The sequence below is a fragment of the Protomyctophum parallelum genome (assembly GCF_964188405.1).
Source record: "Protomyctophum parallelum genome assembly, chromosome: 21".
In the NCBI taxonomy this organism is placed as follows: Eukaryota; Metazoa; Chordata; class Actinopteri; order Myctophiformes; family Myctophidae; genus Protomyctophum; species Protomyctophum parallelum.
In genome coordinates this window covers 2,861,824-2,884,323 of record NC_139713.1, presented here as the reverse complement: position 1 = coordinate 2,884,323, position 22,500 = coordinate 2,861,824, and the positions used below count along the sequence as shown (strand labels likewise).

Here is a 22,500-nt window from a genome sequence, read left to right as displayed (position 1 = left end):
CAGCAGCAGCAGCACGGGGGAAGAGGACGAGAAGAAGAAGAAGATGCAGAGCCAATTCTGCTTCATAGCTTAAAATTTAAAAAAAGAAAAACACAATATTATTTATTTCAGTTTCTTTTTTTTCTCTCTACATTTTTTATCCCACGATTTTGTAACCCAGTTTTTCTTTTCAACCCAGTGCCAATTATCTAATGTAATCCTGGGCGCTACACTTCCTCTGCCAACCTGGGGGGGGGGGGGCAGCGGACTGACCTCATGCCTCCTTCTATGCATGAGGAGTCCAAGTTGCTTCTTTTCACCTGACAGGGGGGAGTTTCCCTGGTTGGACGTAGCGCGTGGAAGGGACACGTTATTCCAACCAGTTCCTTTCCCCTCCATCAGGCGCCCCGGCTGGCCAGGGGGAGGCAGTTTAGTGACCAGGATTACGGCATGTTTTTGTGAGGGTATCTACCCTAGGGGACACGGGGAGAACATGTGAGGGTACCTACACTAGGGGACACGGGGAGAACATGTGAGGGTACCTACCCTAGGGGACACGGGGAGAACATGTGAGGGTACCTACCCTAGGGGACACGGGGAGAACATGTGAGGGTACCTACCCTAGGGGACACGGGGAGAACATGCAAACTCCACACAGAAAGGCCCTTTCGCCAACCCCCGCCTCGGGTATGGGCACTGATGGAGGAGGAAACACGCCGCAGATCTGCTATTTTTCAATAGCTAAAGCATGACATGATGCTAACACCCAAAATGGGTTCCCATTCAGAATGGGATAAGGACGCCAATACAAGCGGACGAAATTAGTTTAGTTAGAGAAGTTCAGTCACACGAGAGAGAGAGAGAGACTCGGAGTAGAGCCGCTGCTTCTTGGCCTGGAAAGGAGCCAGCTTTAGGTGGTTCGGGGCATCTGGTTATAGATGCCTCTCCGCCATCGGTGTGTGAATGGGTGAATGTAGTGCACAATCAATCGGGAAACTAAAGCTAAAAGTTTCACGGTAATGAACCTTGAGTTAGTGACGAGCTATAGAGCACCGAAGTCTGACGTCACTTTCAGTAGAGGGCGTCAGTCCCCAGGTTCATGTATTTGTTTAGTTTAGTAGGTGCATTGAAATCGCCATAGGAGGATTTTTAGATTGCTTCATATAACAACTATGTTTGAAAAATAAACATGTCACCCCGGTCGCTTCACTCATATGGATATGAAGAATCAACTGACTGAGAGAAAACGCTAATGTTACTGCTGCTGAATTAGTTAGATTTTCGCTAGAAGCAGACTGTATCATATATGAGTGACTGACTGTTGCAAACGATACAGAGACACCTCCCTGACAATAACGTAGAGACAGCTTGTTTATTTTTGGACCACAACGCTTATAGTAGACGATATTAAGATCACCCCATGTTATTCTCCATAGAGAAATTACTTCCGTGAACCAGGGGAATGGAAGGGATGAGAGAGTTACGTCAGGACTTTAGAACCAGGGGGGGAATCGAAGGGATGAGCGAGTTACGACTTTGGTGCTATAAACCCACTCCCCCTGCTGGCCAACATTTCATTCTGCCAGGAGGGGTGAGTCTGGCTAAACGGGAAGCGTTGTATCAGCTTTGGTACGAGCCAATCCGCGAACGAGCTCAGGGCTCTGCGATTGACAGCGCACGTTGGCCAATCAGGAACAATTTGAGAAGGCTATAGGATCCCGTTCGTAAATCTTCCCATGGTGTATAGATAAACGGCCGGCTTTCCGACAATTATCTTTGCAGAGACGGCAAAAATCGTTTACATTCGATTCACCCATAACAAATTAGATTTTGAAATAAACGGAGACTGCTACAGTGTGGCAAGAAGATTTCTGCTGCTGCTGCTGCTGCTGCTGTGTGCATAGAGAGTATGTACTGTCTGCGGGTGGAGGAGGAATGAGGAAGTAGGAACCGAACGAGTTTAGACCAAGGGGCCAGCTAGGCACTCCAATGTTGAAGCGCTGGGCCCTAGTGGTAAGAGGAAGGACTGCAGGCGGACCCGTGGATTCTTGACGAGGAAACCCCGTGCAACCGAGCGCTCAATGTTAAAGCCCAGCTGAACTTCCGCATTTGGACACCAACATTTGGTGTCCAAATGCTGAATCAGCGGAAAAATGCGGAAATAGACGGTCCTTCCGGCAGCCTTCCGGATGCTTCAAAACGCCACTGAGCAACTTCCACTGACATGAATATAGCGGAGGGGGGCGGAGCTTCGCGCCAGTTCAGTCTCTATCCTTTTAATACTCTATGGTTTAGACATGACGCCACTTTTTTGATATACGCTGATTGGCTGAAGGGGTTGTCCGTCAACGCTACTCTCCCGCCCCACGGCTAAACAGCCACACAGGCCATTATGCCAGACTTTACCCCAGGCTAGTGTGATACTGAAGTGTCCCACAGCTCCTCTCGGTACGGGTCGAAGGTTATGAGGTGATGTTCACTATAGCTATGTTGAGGTGTGTGGTTTTTTGAGCGGTGCAACCACTCCAAGGAACAGCAATGTCCGTGTTCACCTATACCTATGTGACGTTCACCTATACCTATGTGACGTTAACCTATACCTATGTGACGTTAACCTATACCTATGTGACGTCACCTATACCTATGTGACGTTCACCTATACCTATGTGACGTTTCACCTATACCTATGTGACGTTAACCTATACCTATGTGACGTTAACCTATACCTATGTGACGTTAACCTATACCTATGTGACTTCACCTATACCTATGTGACGTTCCACTATACCTATGTGACGTTAACCTATACCTATGTGACGTTAACCTATACCTATGTGACCGTTAACCTATACCTATGTGACGTTAACCTATACCTATGTGACGTTCACCTATACCTATGTGACGTTCACCTATACCTATGTGACGTTCACCTATACCTATGTGACGTTAACCTATACCTATGTGACGTTAACCTATACCTATGTGACGTTAACCTATACCTATGTGACGTTAACCTATACCTATGTGACGTTAACCTATACCTATGTGACGTTAACCTATACCTATGTGACGTTAACCTATACCTATGTGACGTTAACCTATACCTATGTGACGTTAACCTATGCCTATGTGACGTTAACCTATACCTATGTGACGTTAACCTATACCTATGTGACGTTAACCTATACCTATGTGACGTTAACCTATACCTATGTGACGTTAACCTATGCCTATGTGACGTTAACCTATACCTATGTGACGTTAACCTATACCTATGTGACGTTAACCTATACCTATGTGACGTTAACCTATACCTATGTGACGTTAACCTATACCTATGTGACGTTAACCTATACCTATGTGACGTTAACCTATACCTATGTGACGTTAACCTATACCTATGTGACGTGAACCTATACCTAGTGGACGTTAACCTATACCTATGTGACGTTAACCTATACCTATGTGACGTTAACCTATACCTATGTGACGTTAACCTATACCTATGTGACGTTAACCTATACCTATGTGACGTTAACCTATACCTATGTGACGTTAACCTATACCTATGTGACGTTAACCTATACCTATGTGACGTTAACCTATATCCTACCTATGTGGCCATGAGCACCAGTAGGGGCGCTGTTGTGCCAGAAACAGAGAGAGAGATAGTGCTGCACTGTTGCCTGCTAATGAGAAAGAGAGGGGGGGGGGGTGGCAAATGTATCCCTTGGGAGACAAAATAAAGAGACCTTGAACCTTGACCTCTCTCTGTTTGATAAACAGTGTACACACAATGGTTTGTATTCCTTAAGGTGCTTGTATTCCATTTGACATCCTTATCCTGTCACAGCAGCTCACACATCTCGCTGCTGTGTTTACACATTGTTGTACTTAGTTCACCCAACAGATGTTTTTTTGTCATTAGTCATGCTCTCTCTCTCTCTCTCTCTCTCTCTCTCTCTCTCTCTCTCTCTCTCTCTCTCTCTCTCTCTCTCTCTCTCTCTCTCTCTCTCTCTCTCTCTCCCTCTCTCTCTCTCTCTCTCTCTCTCTCTCTCTCTCTCTCTCCCTCTCTCTCTATGTGTATATATGTCTATCTCTCTCCCCCTCCCCCTCTCCCCCTCTCTCTCTCCCACACTCACTCACACACACACACACACACACACACACACACACACACACACACACACACACACACACACACACACACACACACACACACACACACACACACACACACACATACTGTACGTCTGCCCACATACTGTACATCTGACCACATACTGTACGTCTGACCACATACTGTACATCTGCCCACATACTGTACATCTGCCCACATACTGTACGTCTCACCACATACTGTACGTCTGCCCACATACTGTACGTCTCACCACATACTGTACGTCTGCCCACATACTGTACATCTCACCACATACTGTACCTCTGCCCACATACTGTACGTCTGCCCACATACTGTACGTCTGCCCACATACTGTACGTCTGCCCACATACTGTACGTCTGCCCACATACTGTACGTCTGCCCACATACTGTACGTCTCACCACATACTGTACGTCTGCCCACATACTGTACGTCTCACCACATACTGTACGTCTCACCACATACTGTACGTCTGCCCACATACTGTACGTCTGCCCACATACTGTACGTCTGCCCACATACTGTACGTCTCACCACATACTGTACGTATGACCACATACTGTACGTCTCACCACATACTGTACGTCTCACCACATACTGTACGTCTCACCACATACTGTACGTCTCACCACATACTGTACGTCTGCCCACATACTGTACGTCTCACCACATACTGTACCTCTGCCCACATACTGTACGTCTGACCACATACTGTACATCTCACCACATACTGTACGTCTCACCACATACTGTACGTCTCACCACATACTGTACGTCTGCCCACATACTGTACGTCTCACCACATACTGTACGTCTGCCCACATACTGTACGTCTGCCCACATACTGTACGTCTCACCACATACTGTACGTCTCACCACATACTGTACGTCTCACCACATACTGTACGTCTGACCACATACTGTACGTCTGACCACATACTGTACGTCTGACCACATACTGTACGTCTGACCACATACTGTACGTCTGCCCACATACTGTACCTCTGCCCACATACTGTACCTCTGCCCACATACTGTACGTCTCACCACATACTGTACGTCTGCCCACATACTGTACGTCTCACCACATACTGTACCTCTGCCCACATACTGTACGTCTCACCACATACTGTACGTCTGCCCACATACTGTACATCTCACCACATACTGTACGTCTCACCACATACTGTACGTCTGCCCACATACTGTACCTCTGCCCACATACTGTACATCTCACCACATACTGTACGTCTCACCACATACTGTACCTCTGCCCACATACTGTACATCTCACCACATACTGTACGTCTGCCCACATACTGTACGTCTGCCCACATACTGTACGTCTGCCCACATACTGTACGTCTCACCACATACTGTACGTCTCACCACATACTGTACGTCTCACCACATACTGTACGTCTCACCACATACTGTACGTCTCACCACATACTGTACGTCTCACCACATACTGTACATCTCACCACATACTGTACGTCTCACCACATACTGTACGTCTGCCCACATACTGTACATCTCACCACATACTGTACGTCTCACCACATACTGTACGTCTGCCCACATACTGTACGTCTGCCCACATACTGTACGTCTCACCACATACTGTACATCTCACCACATACTGTACGTCTCACCACATACTGTACGTCTCACCACATACTGTACGTCTCACCACATACTGTACGTCTCACCACATACTGTACGTCTGCCCACATACTGTACGTCTCACCACATACTGTACATCTCACCACATACTGTACGTCTCACCACATACTGTACGTCTCACCACATACTGTACGTCTCACCACATACTGTACGTCTCACCACATACTGTACGTCTCACCACATACTGTACGTCTCACCACATACTGTACGTCTGCCCACATACTGTACGTCTGCCCACATACTGTACGTCTCACCACATACTGTACATCTCACCACATACTGTACGTCTCACCACATACTGTACGTCTCACCACATACTGTACGTCTCACCACATACTGTACGTCTCACCACATACTGTACGTCTCACCACATACTGTACGTCTCACCACATACTGTACGTCTCACCACATACTGTACGTCTCACCACATACTGTACGTCTCACCACATACTGTACGTCTCACCACATACTGTACGTCTCACCACATACTGTACGTCTCACCACATACTGTACGTCTCACCACATACTGTACCTCTGCCCACATACTGTACGTCTGCCCACATACTGTACCTCTGCCCACATACTGTACGTCTCACCACATACTGTACATCTGCCCACATACTGTACGTCTGCCCACATACTGTACGTCTCACCACATACTGTACGTCTCACCACATACTGTACGTCTCACCACATACTGTACGTCTGCCCACATACTGTACGTCTGCCCACATACTGTACGTCTGCCCACATACTGTACGTCTGCCCACATACTGTACGTCTCACCACATACTGTACGTCTCACCACATACTGTACGTCTCACCACATACTGTACGTCTGCCCACATACTGTACGTCTGCCCACATACTGTACGTCTGCCCACATACTGTACGTCTGCCCACATACTGTACGTCTGCCCACATACTGTACGTCTGCCCACATACTGTACGTCTCACCACATACTGTACGTCTGCCCACATACTGTACGTCTGCCCACATACTGTACGTCTCACCACATACTGTACCTCTGCCCACATACTGTACGTCTGCCCACATACTGTACGTCTCACCACATACTGTACGTCTCACCACATACTGTACGTCTCACCACATACTGTACCTCTGCCCACATACTGTACGTCTCACCACATACTGTACGTCTGCCCACATACTGTACATCTCACCACATACTGTACGTCTCACCACATACTGTACGTCTGCCCACATACTGTACGTCTCACCACATACTGTACGTCTCACCACATACTGTACGTCTCACCACATACTGTACCTCTGCCCACATACTGTACGTCTCACCACATACTGTACGTCTGCCCACATACTGTACATCTCACCACATACTGTACGTCTCACCACATACTGTACGTCTGCCCACATACTGTACGTCTCACCACATACTGTACATCTCACCACATACTGTACGTCTCACCACATACTGTACGTCTCACCACATACTGTACGTCTCACCACATACTGTACGTCTCACCACATACTGTACGTCTCACCACATACTGTACGTCTCACCACATACTGTACGTCTCACCACATACTGTACGTCTCACCACATACTGTACGTCTCACCACATACTGTACGTCTCACCACATACTGTACGTCTCACCACATACTGTACGTCTCACCACATACTGTACCTCTGCCCACATACTGTACGTCTGCCCACATACTGTACCTCTGCCCACATACTGTACGTCTCACCACATACTGTACATCTGCCCACATACTGTACGTCTGCCCACATACTGTACGTCTCACCACATACTGTACGTCTCACCACATACTGTACGTCTCACCACATACTGTACGTCTGCCCACATACTGTACGTCTGCCCACATACTGTACGTCTGCCCACATACTGTACGTCTGCCCACATACTGTACGTCTGCCCACATACTGTACATCTCACCACATACTGTACGTCTCACCACATACTGTACGTCTCACCACATACTGTACCTCTGCCCACATACTGTACGTCTCACCACATACTGTACGTCTCACCACATACTGTACGTCTGCCCACATACTGTACGTCTGCCCACATACTGTACATCTCACCACATACTGTACGTCTCACCACATACTGTACGTCTGCCCACATACTGTACGTCTCACCACATACTGTACGTCTCACCACATACTGTACGTCTGCCCACATACTGTACGTCTGCCCACATACTGTACGTCTCACCACATACTGTACGTCTGCCCACATACTGTACATCTCACCACATACTGTACGTCTCACCACATACTGTACGTCTGCCCACATACTGTACGTCTCACCACATACTGTACGTCTCACCACATACTGTACGTCTCACCACATACTGTACGTCTGCCCACATACTGTACATCTCACCACATACTGTACGTCTCACCACATACTGTACGTCTGCCCACATACTGTACGTCTCACCACATACTGTACGTCTGCCCACATACTGTACGTCTCACCACATACTGTACGTCTCACCACATACTGTACGTCTCACCACATACTGTACCTCTGCCCACATACTGTACGTCTCACCACATACTGTACGTCTGCCCACATACTGTACATCTCACCACATACTGTACGTCTCACCACATACTGTACGTCTGCCCACATACTGTACGTCTCACCACATACTGTACGTCTCACCACATACTGTACGTCTGCCCACATACTGTACATCTCACCACATACTGTACGTCTCACCACATACTGTACGTCTGCCCACATACTGTACGTCTGCCCACATACTGTACGTCTCACCACATACTGTACCTCTGCCCACATACTGTACGTCTGCCCACATACTGTACATCTCACCACATACTGTACGTCTCACCACATACTGTACGTCTGCCCACATACTGTACGTCTGCCCACATACTGTACGTCTCACCACATACTGTACCTCTGCCCACATACTGTACGTCTGCCCACATACTGTACGTCTGCCCACATACTGTACGTCTGCCCACATACTGTACATCTGCCCACATACTGTACGTCTCACCACATACTGTACGTCTGCCCACATACTGTACGTCTCACCACATACTGTACGTCTGCCCACATACTGTACGTCTGCCCACATACTGTACGTCTCACCACATACTGTACGTCTGCCCACATACTGTACGTCTGCCCACATACTGTACGTCTGCCCACATACTGTACGTCTGCCCACATACTGTACATCTCACCACATACTGTACGTCTGCCCACATACTGTACATCTCACCACATACTGTACGTCTCACCACATACTGTACGTCTCACCACATACTGTACGTCTCACCACATACTGTACGTCTGCCCACATACTGTACGTCTGCCCACATACTGTACGTCTGCCCACATACTGTACATCTCACCACATACTGTACGTCTGCCCACATACTGTACATCTCACCACATACTGTACGTCTCACCACATACTGTACGTCTCACCACATACTGTACGTCTCACCACATACTGTACGTCTCACCACATACTGTACGTCTCACCACATACTGTACGTCTCACCACATACTGTACGTCTCACCACATACTGTACGTCTCACCACATACTGTACGTCTCACCACATACTGTACGTCTCACCACATACTGTACGTCTCACCACATACTGTACGTCTCACCACATACTGTACGTCTCACCACATACTGTACGTCTCACCACATACTGTACGTCTCACCACATACTGTACGTCTGCCCACATACTGTACGTCTCACCACATACTGTACGTCTCACCACATACTGTACCTCTGCCCACATACTGTACGTCTGCCCACATACTGTACGTCTGCCCACATACTGTACCTCTGCCCACATACTGTACGTCTCACCACATACTGTACGTCTGCCCACATACTGTACGTCTGCCCACATACTGTACGTCTGCCCACATACTGTACGTCTCACCACATACTGTACCTCTGCCCACATACTGTACGTCTGCCCACATACTGTACGTCTCACCACATACTGTACGTCTCACCACATACTGTACGTCTCACCACATACTGTACCTCTGCCCACATACTGTACGTCTGCCCACATACTGTACGTCTGCCCACATACTGTACCTCTGCCCACATACTGTACGTCTCACCACATACTGTACGTCTGCCCACATACTGTACGTCTGCCCACATACTGTACCTCTGCCCACATACTGTACGTCTCACCACATACTGTACGTCTGCCCACATACTGTACGTCTCACCACATACTGTACCTCTGCCCACATACTGTACGTCTCACCACATACTGTACGTCTGCCCACATACTGTACGTCTGCCCACATACTGTACCTCTGCCCACATACTGTACGTCTGCCCACATACTGTACATCTCACCACATACTGTACGTCTGACCACATACTGTACGTCTCACCACATACTGTACGTCTGCCCACATACTGTACCTCTGCCCACATACTGTACGTCTGCCCACATACTGTACGTCTCACCACATACTGTACGTCTCACCACATACTGTACGTCTCACCACATACTGTACGTCTGCCCACATACTGTACGTCTGCCCACATACTGTACGTCTGCCCACATACTGTACGTCTGCCCACATACTGTACGTCTCACCACATACTGTACGTCTCACCACATACTGTACGTCTCACCACATACTGTACGTCTGCCCACATACTGTACCTCTGCCCACATACTGTACGTCTGCCCACATACTGTACGTCTGCCCACATACTGTACGTCTGCCCACATACTGTACGTCTGCCCACATACTGTACGTCTGCCCACATACTGTACGTCTGCCCACATACTGTACGTCTGCCCACATACTGTACGTCTGCCCACATACTGTACGTCTGCCCACATACTGTACGTCTGCCCACATACTGTACGTCTGCCCACATACTGTACTGTACTGTAGCACACAAAGGGAATATAAAAAATGTGGGGAATGAGGGGAGAAAAAAAGAAAAAACCCCAGAATACAAATGAGAGGGATGGAATAGTCATCAGAGCATCTCAGAGCATCGCAGCAGTTAACCCATACTGACCTGAGATCAGATTCATACGAGGTTTCCGCCGGACACACACTGGTCTGATTAAACCCATTCTGACCTGAGATCAGATTCATACGAGGTTTCCACCGGACACACACTGGTCTGATGAACCCATTCTGACCTGAGATCAGATTCATACGAGGTTTCCGCCGGACACACACTGGTCTGATGAACCCATTCTGACCTGAGATCAGATTCATAACAAGGTTTCCGCCGGACACACACTGGTCTGATGAACCCATTCTGACCTGAGATCAGATTTTAAAAATGTCAGTCGCTCTTCGATTTTTCAAAAATAGCAGACCTACAAGCTCATATCGCGCCACTCGGTGGCGCGATATGAGCTTGTAGATCTGCTATTTTTCAATAGCTAAAGCACGACATGATGCTGACACCGAAATGGGTGCCCGGTCAGAATGGGTTAAGCTCTGTCATACTTTTAAAACCTTCATTATTTCCAGTGAAACCAGAGACGTCGTGGCAGAGCCACATTCCAGAGCCATGCATGCTGGGCTCTCTGGGGAAAAAAAACAAAACGAGAGACTTTTAAAAACAATTAACAGAGCAGGGGCATTTAAAATAAATGGAGCGTTTCGGTTTTAAGTCAACCTAATCCATTCTGAACGGGAACCAATTTTGGTGTTTCAAGCATTTTGTGTCATGCTTTAAGCTATTGAAAAAATAACGGAGCTACAAGCTCGTAGCGCACCATAGATCCGTTTGTATGGTCTGCTATTTTTGAAAAGTCGTGAAAATGTGGTGCAAATCTTTGACTATATATTTCAGAGCGAACATTTGTAACTAAAATATTGGCTTCTGGGGGGGGGGGGGGGGTCCCTGGAACTACATATTTTGAGATTTGGGGGGTCCGTCGCCCAATAGAGATAATGCTGGGGGTCCTTGACATGAAAAAGGTTGAGCACCCAACTGACACAGAAACATGGATTTTCAGTCAAATGTTAGGATTTTGAAGCCTTTTTTTTTAATCGACCTCAGTCCAAAATGGGTTAATCCAATTTAGAATCCGTTCTCATCCAGTGTCTCGTTACCAGTCTGGAGCAATGGAGGAGCTGTCATCATGAGTCAAATATAAAGCCTCCTCCCCACTTCCACTTTGTCTTACAGTCATGCAAATGTATCCTAATATAAATAGGAACGACAGGTAGAAAACTGTGGTTCCCTGATGTCATCGCTATAGGGACAAAGGAAAGGAAAGGAAAAAAGAAAATAAAGAGACAAGACTATTTGTTTTGATTTTCTTCTTATAAATGATTTGATCGGCCCCAAAACATTGTGTTCGTTGTCATGATTTGTCACGATCCGAGTTGGCTTTGTCCGCGGCGTAACCGTCTTTAAATAAATACTTTCAGAAACGCCTATGGGAAAAATGCATTGCTTTTCATTTCCTGGGCCGCACTCGCCGTTCTGAAAGGGGGAGGGACTGCAACGCTCTATAGTGACACAGGCATCAGTAAAGCTGGAACTGGGGATGGCAACGAAGGACCGGGAAGTCTGGCGTGATATTGTTGTGAAATCCATGATCTCGACCGGGGTCGAAAAATGATGATGATGATATTACGGTAACAGCATGGAATCTGTTTATCTGCAAAACACATTCAGAGGTGGACGAAATATAGCCTATATGAAGGAAAGAGCTATATATGCATGTGAAAGCATAGGAGGGTGGCGATGATGACGACCATCCCCCCCTAGAAGACGCTGCCCTGTCCCCATGCAGACATCTAGATTAACATTCTCCTCGTCCAGCGTTGTGTTAGAGTCATGTGGGGGTGTGCGCTTCGCTCCAGCGTTGTGTTAGTCATGGGGGGGTGTGCGCTTCGCTCCAGCGTTGTGTTAGAGTCATGTGGGGGTGTGCGCTTCGCTCCAGCGTTGTGTTAGAGTCATGTGGGGGTGTGCGCTTCGCTCCAGCGTTGTTAGTCATGTGGGGGTGTGCGCTTCGCTCCAGAGGAAGGATTGTGTGTTGGAACTACTTGGTATTCACGTTCATTTTGTTTGGTGCTATAATTATCGTGTGGAAACCTTGTATGTCCAAAACTGTTAACGTTTAAAAATGGTGACTGCAGGGCATATCATGTTTGTTTTAACTTTTTTCCAAAAGTGACGTGTGCAACAAGGACGCGCTGTGATTGGCCAGTATCCACTTTGAGTAGTCGCAGTCAGAGCAAACGCTTATTATTACACTAGACCTTTACGTGCCCATCGGCCTACTGTACACTAGACCTGTACGCAGGTGTAGTAGGATACCGTTCGATATCAACTCGAACGGGGCTGAGTCAGCTACACACAAAGCGAACTTTGCAACGTTCGACGCGGCAAGTCGCTCGCTTCGGGCACGCTCGGTGCAGGCGTCTCTCATGGCTCAATTAAGTTCGCTTGAGACGGCGCCGTGATGTACTATTCACTACTCACAACAACGCGAAGAGGATTCCATCATGCTCACGGAGATACCGGTGGTTTCTGCCCCGACATACGTACAAGACAACCTCATCTTCGCGGGGGCACAGTCGGTAGTGCTGTCGCCTCACAGCTAGAAGGTCCTGGGTTCGATTCCCGCTCGGGACGCTGTGGGTGCTGGCGGCGTGTTTCCTCCTCCGCGTCATCAGTGCCCATACCCGAAGGCGGGGTTGGCGAAAGGGCTTTTCTGTGTGGAGTTTGTATGTTCTCCCCGTGTCCCCTATAGGGTAGGTACCCTCACATGTTCTCCCCGTGTCCCCTAGGGTAGGTACCCTCACATGTTCTCCCCGTGTCCCCTTAGGGTAGGTACCCTCACATGTTCTCCCCGTGTCCCCTAGGGTAGGTACCCTCACATGTTCTCCCCATGTCCCCTAGGGTAGGTACCCTCACATGTTGTCCCCGTGTCCCCTAGGGTAGGTACCCTCACATGTTCTCCCCGTGTCCCCTAGGGTAGGTACCCTCACATGTTCTCCCCGTGTCCCCTAGGGTAGGTACCCTCACATGTTCTCCCCGTGTCCCCTAGGGTAGGTACCCTCAAATGTTTTCCCCGTGTCCCCTAGGGTAGGTACCCTCACATGTTCTCCCCGTGTCCCCTAGGGTAGATACCCTCACATGTTCTCCCTGTGTCCCCTAGGGTATAGTATACCCTCACATGTTCTCCCCGTGTCCCCTAGGGTAGGTATACCCTCACATGTTCTCCCCGTGTCCCCTAGGGTAGGTACCCTCACATGCAGTAATCCTGGTCTCTAAACTGCCTCCCCCTGGCCAGCCGGGGCGCCTGATGGAGGGGAAAGGAACTGGTTGGAATAACGTGTTCCTTGGAACTTCCTTCCACGCGCTACGTCCAACCAGGGAAACTCCCCCCTGTCAGGTGTAAAGGAGCAACTTGGACACTCAGGCATGAAGGAAGCATGAGTTCAAGTCCGTTGCTCTCCCCTTGTCCCCCATATATGGGGACTAGGCTGGTCTCCCCTTGTCCCCCATATATGGGGACTAGGTTGGCGGAGGGTGTGTAGAGCCCAGGATCACATTAGATGATTGACACAGGGGTGAAAAATGGGTTACAAAATCGTGGGATAAAAAAGATATATATAAAAAAACAAAGACAACCTCATCTTGGGGAGCAGAGCAGGGCAGACAGTTTGAGTGGAGCAGCAGCTGAGAGCGACGTCCTGTTGGCTCTGTGAGCGCTGCAGGCTGCTGACAGAGAGAGGCTGACGAGCCAGCCCAAGTGTTTTCCCGCTGTATACGCATAATCTGCTTTAACCCATTCTGACCTGAGATCAGATTCATACCAGGTTTTCCACTCGTACACACACTGGTCTGATTAACCCATTCTGACCTGAGATCAGATTCTACATAAAAATGTCAGTCGTTCTTCGATTTTTCAAAAAATAGCAGACCTACAAGCTCATAGCGCGACACTCGGTGGCGCGCTATGAGCTTGTAGGTCTGCTATTTTTTAATAGCTAAAGCATAACGTGATGCTAACACCAAAATGGGTTCCCGTTCAGAATGCTTTAACTCTCTCAGGGCGGGAAGGGGAGGTGTTCTGAAGCATTATGTTATACGTTATAACATATCTACAAATCTTTGAATATATATTCTTTCAGAGCGAACGTTTTTTTTTTTTTTTTTTTACTCAAAACCTTTGAGTAAGTCCCCTGGAACAACATATTTTCAGATGGGGGTCGACGGGCCAAATTCATATATTTATTTTGGCAAAATTCATATATTCTTTTTGGCAAAATTCATATATTTATTTTGGCAAAATTCATATAATTTTTGGGTTGCTTGACATGAAAAACCTTGAGAACCGACTGTCATAAAAACTATCAGGATTTAGAAGGCATTTCTTAATGGCTTAACCCATTCTGGGCAGGAACGCCTTTTGATGATTTAAAGCATTATGTTATACTTTAGCTATTGAAAAATAGCAGATCTACAAGCTCAGAGCTTGTAGGTCAAGCTTGTATACAGGTCTGCTATTTTTGAAAAATCGTGAACATTGCGTTGGATGCAACGTCATGTGAAAAGGGTTAGATTACATGGTTAGATTACACGGTTAGATTACATGTACACTCTGTAGATGTAATCCCTCTGGACCTGTGGCCTGTCGGGCTAATGAGCGTGCTATAGTTGGGAACAATGAAAATCAGGAATGCATACCCTCAACCCCCCCCCCCCCCCCCACCTCCTCCCCCTTGTATAAGTTATATCAGTTGTCATAAAGTAGCACCCATTTTAACTAGTCTGTCTGTCTGTCTATGATTTCCTGTTTTTTGGCTATTCAGAAGTGTATATTTATTATGATGTTATGATGAATTGAACAAGGTGGACCCTCTTGTGAACAAGTGTAGTGCTTTATGGTGTCGTCCACTCACAGATTTTTTTTCCATTGAGTTGTGCTTGAAATGTACGGTAATTCTGCAAACTGATACTTCAATGTCTGTCTGTCTGTCGGTCGGTCTGTCGGTATGTCTGTCTGTCTGTCTGTCTGTCTGTCTGTCTGTCTGTCTGTCTGTGGTAAAAGTCTGTGGAGAACGTGTGGAGACTGTGGAAAAGTGGACTGACTAAATCATCAAATGGCAGGTGTGGGGAAATACAGCTGGGGTTGCCAAAGAAGGCTATCGGTTGGCTCGCACAGAGGCTTGAAATTGCAGTGTTGTGGGGAGTTATAGGCTCATTATTAGGTCCACTGGCTGAGCAGAACCTTTTGTGGCGGTTCTGGACAACCTTGTATCCGACCGACTCAAGGCCGGGCACTGTGCTCCCCTGTGGTCACCAGTGGAACCAGTGTGTTTTTTTTGTTAGTTTCAGTCATAGTCTTTTTGTATATAGTTCTCATTTAGTTTTAGTGCATGCGATTTTAGTCGACTGAATCTACAGGTGATTTAGTCGACTAAAATGTATTTTGGTGGGCCTTGATGCCGTCGTAATGGCTGATTTTACACTTGCTGAAAATAGCCGATCTACAAGCTCACAACGCACAGTCACGCTGCGACGCACTGTGAGCTTGTAGATCTGCTGTTTTCAGCATGCAGCCAAGTGTAAAATGACTTATACTGGATCTCTTGTCCACTAGTCCCTTCCTAACATTTTAGTCTAGTTTTTATTGGACTCACACAAATCCTGACGATACCCATGTCACGGTGCAGGGCCCCCCTCACTTCACACCAGTGTGATTGTTTTGTTTTGTTCTGTGTTTTCAGGACCTTCAGTGGAGAATAGATTCTACTAGCGGATTGGTTGACCTCTGTGTGACCTCAGTGTGACCTCAGGTCGACCTCAGTATCTCTCTGACATCATCAACATGTGTCCCAAAGGCCTGTTGGTGTGTCTGCTCCTCATCGCTTTGATCATCTCTACGGTAATTATTACATTATTAATATAATCTCATCACGGGGCAGCCCGTGCCCTATACACACACACACACACACACCACACACACCACACACACACACACACACACACACACACACACACACACACACACACTGATTAAGGACATTGCACGCACACACACACACACCACACAGACTGTGGGTAGTGGGGCGTGGGTAGTGGGTAGTGGGTAGTGGGGCGTGCATGCAGGTCCTATCATATAATGTCAATACTGTTGATGAATGCATTCACAATATATTCAGGTTTCACAGGAAATGACACGTTCAGTTTATTGTAACCTGTGGTTATCTCAGTGTTTGTACAGTAGGGCCTCTCCATTCTGACCTGAGATCAGATTCATACGAGGTTTCCACTGGACACACACTGGTCTGATTAAGAAGGGGGGAGAGAAGGTGCCAAGTACTGTTGAGGAGTAGGGGTGTTTCACAATGCCAAGTATCAAAGTATGTCTATTATCTGGGGAAATGAATGTAACCCCATAATATGATGATTCATCTGAAATGGAACATCTAGGTATGGGGTTATACTTATTGAGGTTCAGCTGATATCTGTGAGCTTGTAGACAAGCGGTGTATGTTTGAAATTGCTTCTCCGTTAGTGGTAGGATCCTCTCCTATAAAGGGGAGACTGCAGGCAGAGCTAGTCAGTGATGCTCGGGGCAGGCATCAGGCTGACACCCCATTGAAAGAGCTGCTAGGGCCCAGGTCATGGGCATAGCCTATAGAGCGGCGCAGTCCCTCCCCCTTTCAGAACAACGAGTGGCCCAGGAAATGAAATGCAATGCATTCTGACCATATAGGATTTTCTTTAAGTATTTATTTAAAGACGGTTACGCCGCGGACAAAGCCAACTCGGATCGTGACAAATCATGACAATGAACACGATGTTTTGGGGCCGATCAAATCATTAGAAAGAAGAAAATAAAGGCAGGAGACATAACACTATTTGTTTTAGTTTTTCTTCTTATAAATGATTTGATCGGCCCCCAAAAACATTGTGTTCATTGTCATGATTTGTCACGATCCGAGTTGGCTTTGTCCGCGGCGTAACCGTCTTTAAATAAATACTTAAAGAAAATCCTATATGGTCAGAATGCATTGCATTTCATTTCCTGGGCCGTTTGTTGTTCTGAAAGGGGGAGGGACTGCGAGGCTCTATAAAGGGGAGACTGCAGGCAGAGCTAGTCAGTGATGCTCGGGGCAGGCATCAGGCTGACAGCCCATTGAGAGAGCTGCTAGGGCCCAGGTCATGGGCATAGCCTATAGTCCTGTCCTGTCCTCTGTGTCTCTGTAACGTCCCCTCCTGTCCTCTGTGTCTCTGTAACGGTCCCCTCCTGTCCTCGCGGCGCTGCTTGGTGATGATTGGTCAGCCCTTCCTGATCGACGCCGGCCTGGTGAAGAAGATCCTGCGGCATCGCAGACAGACGCTGCTGCCCCGCCCCCCCCACGGCCCCCCCCACGGCCCCCCCCACGGCGGCGGACAGACCGCCACCAACGTCACGCTGCCGGCGGCGGAGCAGCCGGTGGTCTTCAACCACGTCTACAACATCAACGTCCCCCAAGCCGCCGCCTGCACCGTGGACCTGGACGCGCCAGGTATTATTCTGACCTGAGATCAGATTCATACCAGGTTTCCACTGGACACACCACTGTGTCTGATTATTAACCCATTCTGACCTGAGATCAGTTTCTAAAACAATGTCAGTCGTTCTTCGATTTTTTTCAAAAATAGCAGATCTACAAGCTCGTAGCGCGCCACTCGGTGGCGCGCTACGAGCTTGTAGATCTGCTATTTTTCAATAGCTAAAGCATAACATTACGCTTAACCCTGCATTCTGACCTGAGATCAGATTCATGCGAGGTTTCCACTGGACACACCACACTGTGTCTGATTAATAACCCATTCTGACCTGAGATCAGATTCATGCGAGGTTTCCACTGGACACACACACTGTGTCTGATTAATAACCCATTCTGACCTGAGATCAGATTCATACGAGGTTTCCACTGGACACACCACACTGTGTCTGATTAATAACCCATTCTGACCTGAGATCAGATTCATACCAGGTTTCCACTGGACACACACACTGTGTCTGATTATTAACCCATTCTGACCTGAGATCAGATTCATACGAGGTTTCCACTGGACACACACACTGTGTCTGATTAATAACCCATTCTGACCTGAGATCAGATTCATACGAGGTTTCCACTGGACACACACACTGTGTCTGATTAATAACCCATTCTGACCTGAGATCAGATTCATGCGAGGTTTCCACTGGACACACACACTGTGTCTGATTAATAACCCATTCTGACCTGAGATCAGATTCATACGAGGTTTCCACTGGACACACACACTGTGTCTGATTAATAACCCATTCTGACCTGAGATCAGATTCATACGAGGTTTCCACTGGACACACACACTGTGTCTGATTAATAACCCATTCTGACCTGAGATCAGATTCATACCAGGTTTCCACTGGGACACACACTGTGTCTGATTAATAACCCATTCTGACCTGAGATCAGATTCATACGATTAGTCGAGTAAAATGTATTTTGGGCGGTGCCATGATGCCGTCGTAATTTTGCACTTGCTGAAAAGCGACGCGTTAGTGAGCTTGTAGATCGGCTATTTTCAACATGCAACCAAGTTTTAACCTGCCACGGGTTATAGTTTTAACCTGCCGCGGGTTGTAGTTTTAACCTGGCCATGGGTTATAGTTTTAACCTGCCGCGGGTTATAGTTTTAACCCGCCGCGGGTTATAGTTTTAACCTGTCCGTGGGTTATAGTTTTAACCTGCCGCGGGTTATAGTTTTAACCTGCCGCGGGTTATAGTTTTAACCTGGCCGTGGGTTATAGTTTTAACCTGGCCATGGGTTAGTTTTAACCTGCCGCGGGTTATAGTTTTAACCTGCCGCGGGTTATAGTTTTAACCTGGCCGCGGGTTGTAGTTTTAACCTGGCCATGGGTTATAGTTTTAACCTGCCGCGGGTTATAGTTTTAACCTGCCGCGGGTTATAGTTTTAACCTGCCGCGGGATATAGTTTTAACCTGCCACGGGTTATAGTTTTAACCTGCCGCGGGTTATAGTTTTAACCTGGCCATGGGTTATAGTTTTAACCTGCCGCGGGATATAGATTTAACCTGCCGCGGGTTATAGTTTTAACCTGCCACGGGTTATAGTTTTAACCTGCCGCGGGTTATAGTTTTAACCTGTCCGTGGGTTATAGTTTTAACCTGCCGCGGGTTATAGTTTTAACCTGCCACGGGTTATAGTTTTAACCTGCCACGGGTTATAGTTTTAACCTGCCGCGGGTTATAGTTTTAACCTGTCCGTGGGTTATAGTTTTAACCTGCCGCGGGATATAGTTTTAACCTGCCACGGGTTATAGTTTTAATCTGCCGCGGGTTATAGTTTTAACCTGCCGCGGGTTATAGTTTTAACCTGGCCATGGGTTAGTTTTAACCTGCCGCGGGTTATAGTTTTAACCTGCCGCAGGTTATAGTTTTAATGTTAGGAAGGGACTAGTGGACAAGAGTATAAGTCATTTTACACTTGGTTGCATGCAGAAATAGCTCACAACGCGTCGCGCTGTGACACGTTGTGAGCTTGTAGATCAGCTATAAGTGTGAAATATGTCATTACGACAGCATCAATCCCAGCCGAAATACATTCTAGTCGACTAAATCAACCGTAGATTTAGTCGACTGCAATCTCATGACGTTTAGTCGACTAAATCTAGACTAAACACTAAGACATTCCAGGTGACTAAAATGTGACTCAAACTAAATGAAAACTATTCAAAAGACTATAGAGTGCCGAAGTCCTGACGTAACTCGCTCATCCCTTCCATTCCCCTGGTTCACGGAAGTAATTTCTCTATGGAGAATAACATGGGGTGATCTTAATATCGTCTACTATAAGCGTTGTGGTCCAAAAATAAACAAGCTGTCTCGGCGTTATTGTCAGGGAGGTGTCTCTGTATCGTTTGCAACAGTCAGTCACTCATATATGATACAGTCTGCTTCTAGCGAAAATCTAACTAATTCAGCAGCAGTAACATTAGCGTTTTCTCTCAGTCAGTTGATTCTTCATATCCATATGAGTGAAGCGGCCGGGGTGACATGTTTATTTTTCAAACACAGTTCTTATATGAGGCGATCTAAAATCGCCTCAATGGGGATTTCAATGCAACTACACAAATACATGAACCTGGGGACTGACGCCCTCTACTGAAAGTGACGTCAGACTTCGGTGCTCTATGACTAAAACTAAAATCACAATTTGCTGCCAAAAACAACACCGTTCTGTAATACCTCCACAGGCACGTCTCTGCTCCATCCCAACGAGGACGCCGGCGGCTCGTCCTCGGACCTCCAGGCCGCCGTGGGGGGGGAGGAGGGGGAGGAGCACCACACCCTGGGCCGCGACAACCAGATCGTGTTCACGCACCGCATCCACATACTGCGCGCCGCCTGCGGCTGCAGCAGCGCCGACGACATCATGCCCGACCTCAAGGCCCTGCTCAGCCGCCTGGAGACGCTGGAGGGAGAGGTGTCCACGCTCAGGGAGCAGTGTGGAGGAGACGCTGCAGCCTGCTGCAGCTCCTCCCCCCCCCAGCTCACAGGTAGGAGACACTGTCTGTCTGCAGCCTCCTGCTGCAGCTCCTCCCCCCCCCAGCTCACAGGTAGGAGACACTGTCTGTCTGCAGCCTGCTGCAGCTCCTCCCCCCCCCAGCTCACAGGTATGTAGGGCACACTGTCTGTCTGCAGCCTCCTGCTGCAGCTCCTCCCCCCCCCAGCTCACAGGTAGGAGACACTGTCTGTCTGCAGCCTGCTGCAGCTCCTCCCCCCCCCAGCTCACAGGTATGTAGGACACACTGTCTGTCTGCAGCCTCCCGTTGCAGCTCCTCCCCCCCCCAGCTCACAGGTAGGAGACACTGTCTGTCTGCAGCCTCCTGCTGCAGCTCCCAGCTCACAGGTATGTAGGGCACACTGTCTGTCTGCAGCCTCCTGCTGCAGCTCCTCCCCCCCCCAGCTCACAGGTAGGAGACACTGTCTGTCTGCAGCCTGCTGCAGCTCCTCCCCCCCCCAGCTCACAGGTATGTAGGACACACTGTCTGTCTGCAGCCTCCCGTTGCAGCTCCTCCCCCCAGCTCACAGGTAGGAGACACTGTCTGTCTGCAGCCTCCTGCTGCAGCTCCCAGCTCACAGGTAGGAGACTCTGTCTGCAGCCTCCTGCTGCAGCTCCCTGCTCACAGGTAGGAGACACTGTCTGCAGCCTCCTGCTGCAGCTCCCTGCTCACAGGTAGGAGACACTGTCTGCAGCCTCCTGCTGCAGCTCCCTGCTCACAGGTAGGAGACACTGTCTGCAGCCTCCTGCTGCAGCTCCCTGCTCACAGGTAGGAGACACTGGTTCAACTTGTGTTACCTTTTCTTTCATGGTGTATTTATGATGCTCGTATTGTCATCTCTATGTTTGAGCTGAATTGTACAGTACACAGTACAGTTTTATCTGCATTTGTTTGCTTGTTTGTTTGTTCTGTATTTTTGAGAGTCCTCTCTGTAAAGGTGCTATATAAATACAATTTACTTACTTACTTACTTACTTATACTTATACTTACTTTCTCAATTCAATTCAAAGGAGCTTTATTGGCATGAGAAAACGTACGTTTACATTGCCAAAGCAGA

At 47.9% G+C, this 22,500-nt stretch overlaps 1 protein-coding gene across 2 annotated transcripts in view; it reads left to right on the top strand.

Moving 5' to 3' along the window:
• Positions 1-22,500, top strand: part of LOC310879272 (tenascin-like) — a 137,038-nt gene that overhangs the window by 31,220 nt on the left and 83,318 nt on the right. For both annotated transcript variants that reach the window (XM_083793820.1, XM_083793821.1), the window contains exons 2-4: positions 16,600-16,757; positions 18,162-18,387; positions 21,134-21,436. In XM_083793820.1, the coding sequence (XP_083649946.1) occupies positions 16,701-16,757; positions 18,162-18,387; positions 21,134-21,436 (586 nt within the window). In that variant the 5' untranslated portion in view covers positions 16,600-16,700. The remainder of the gene's footprint in view (positions 1-16,599; positions 16,758-18,161; positions 18,388-21,133; positions 21,437-22,500) is intronic.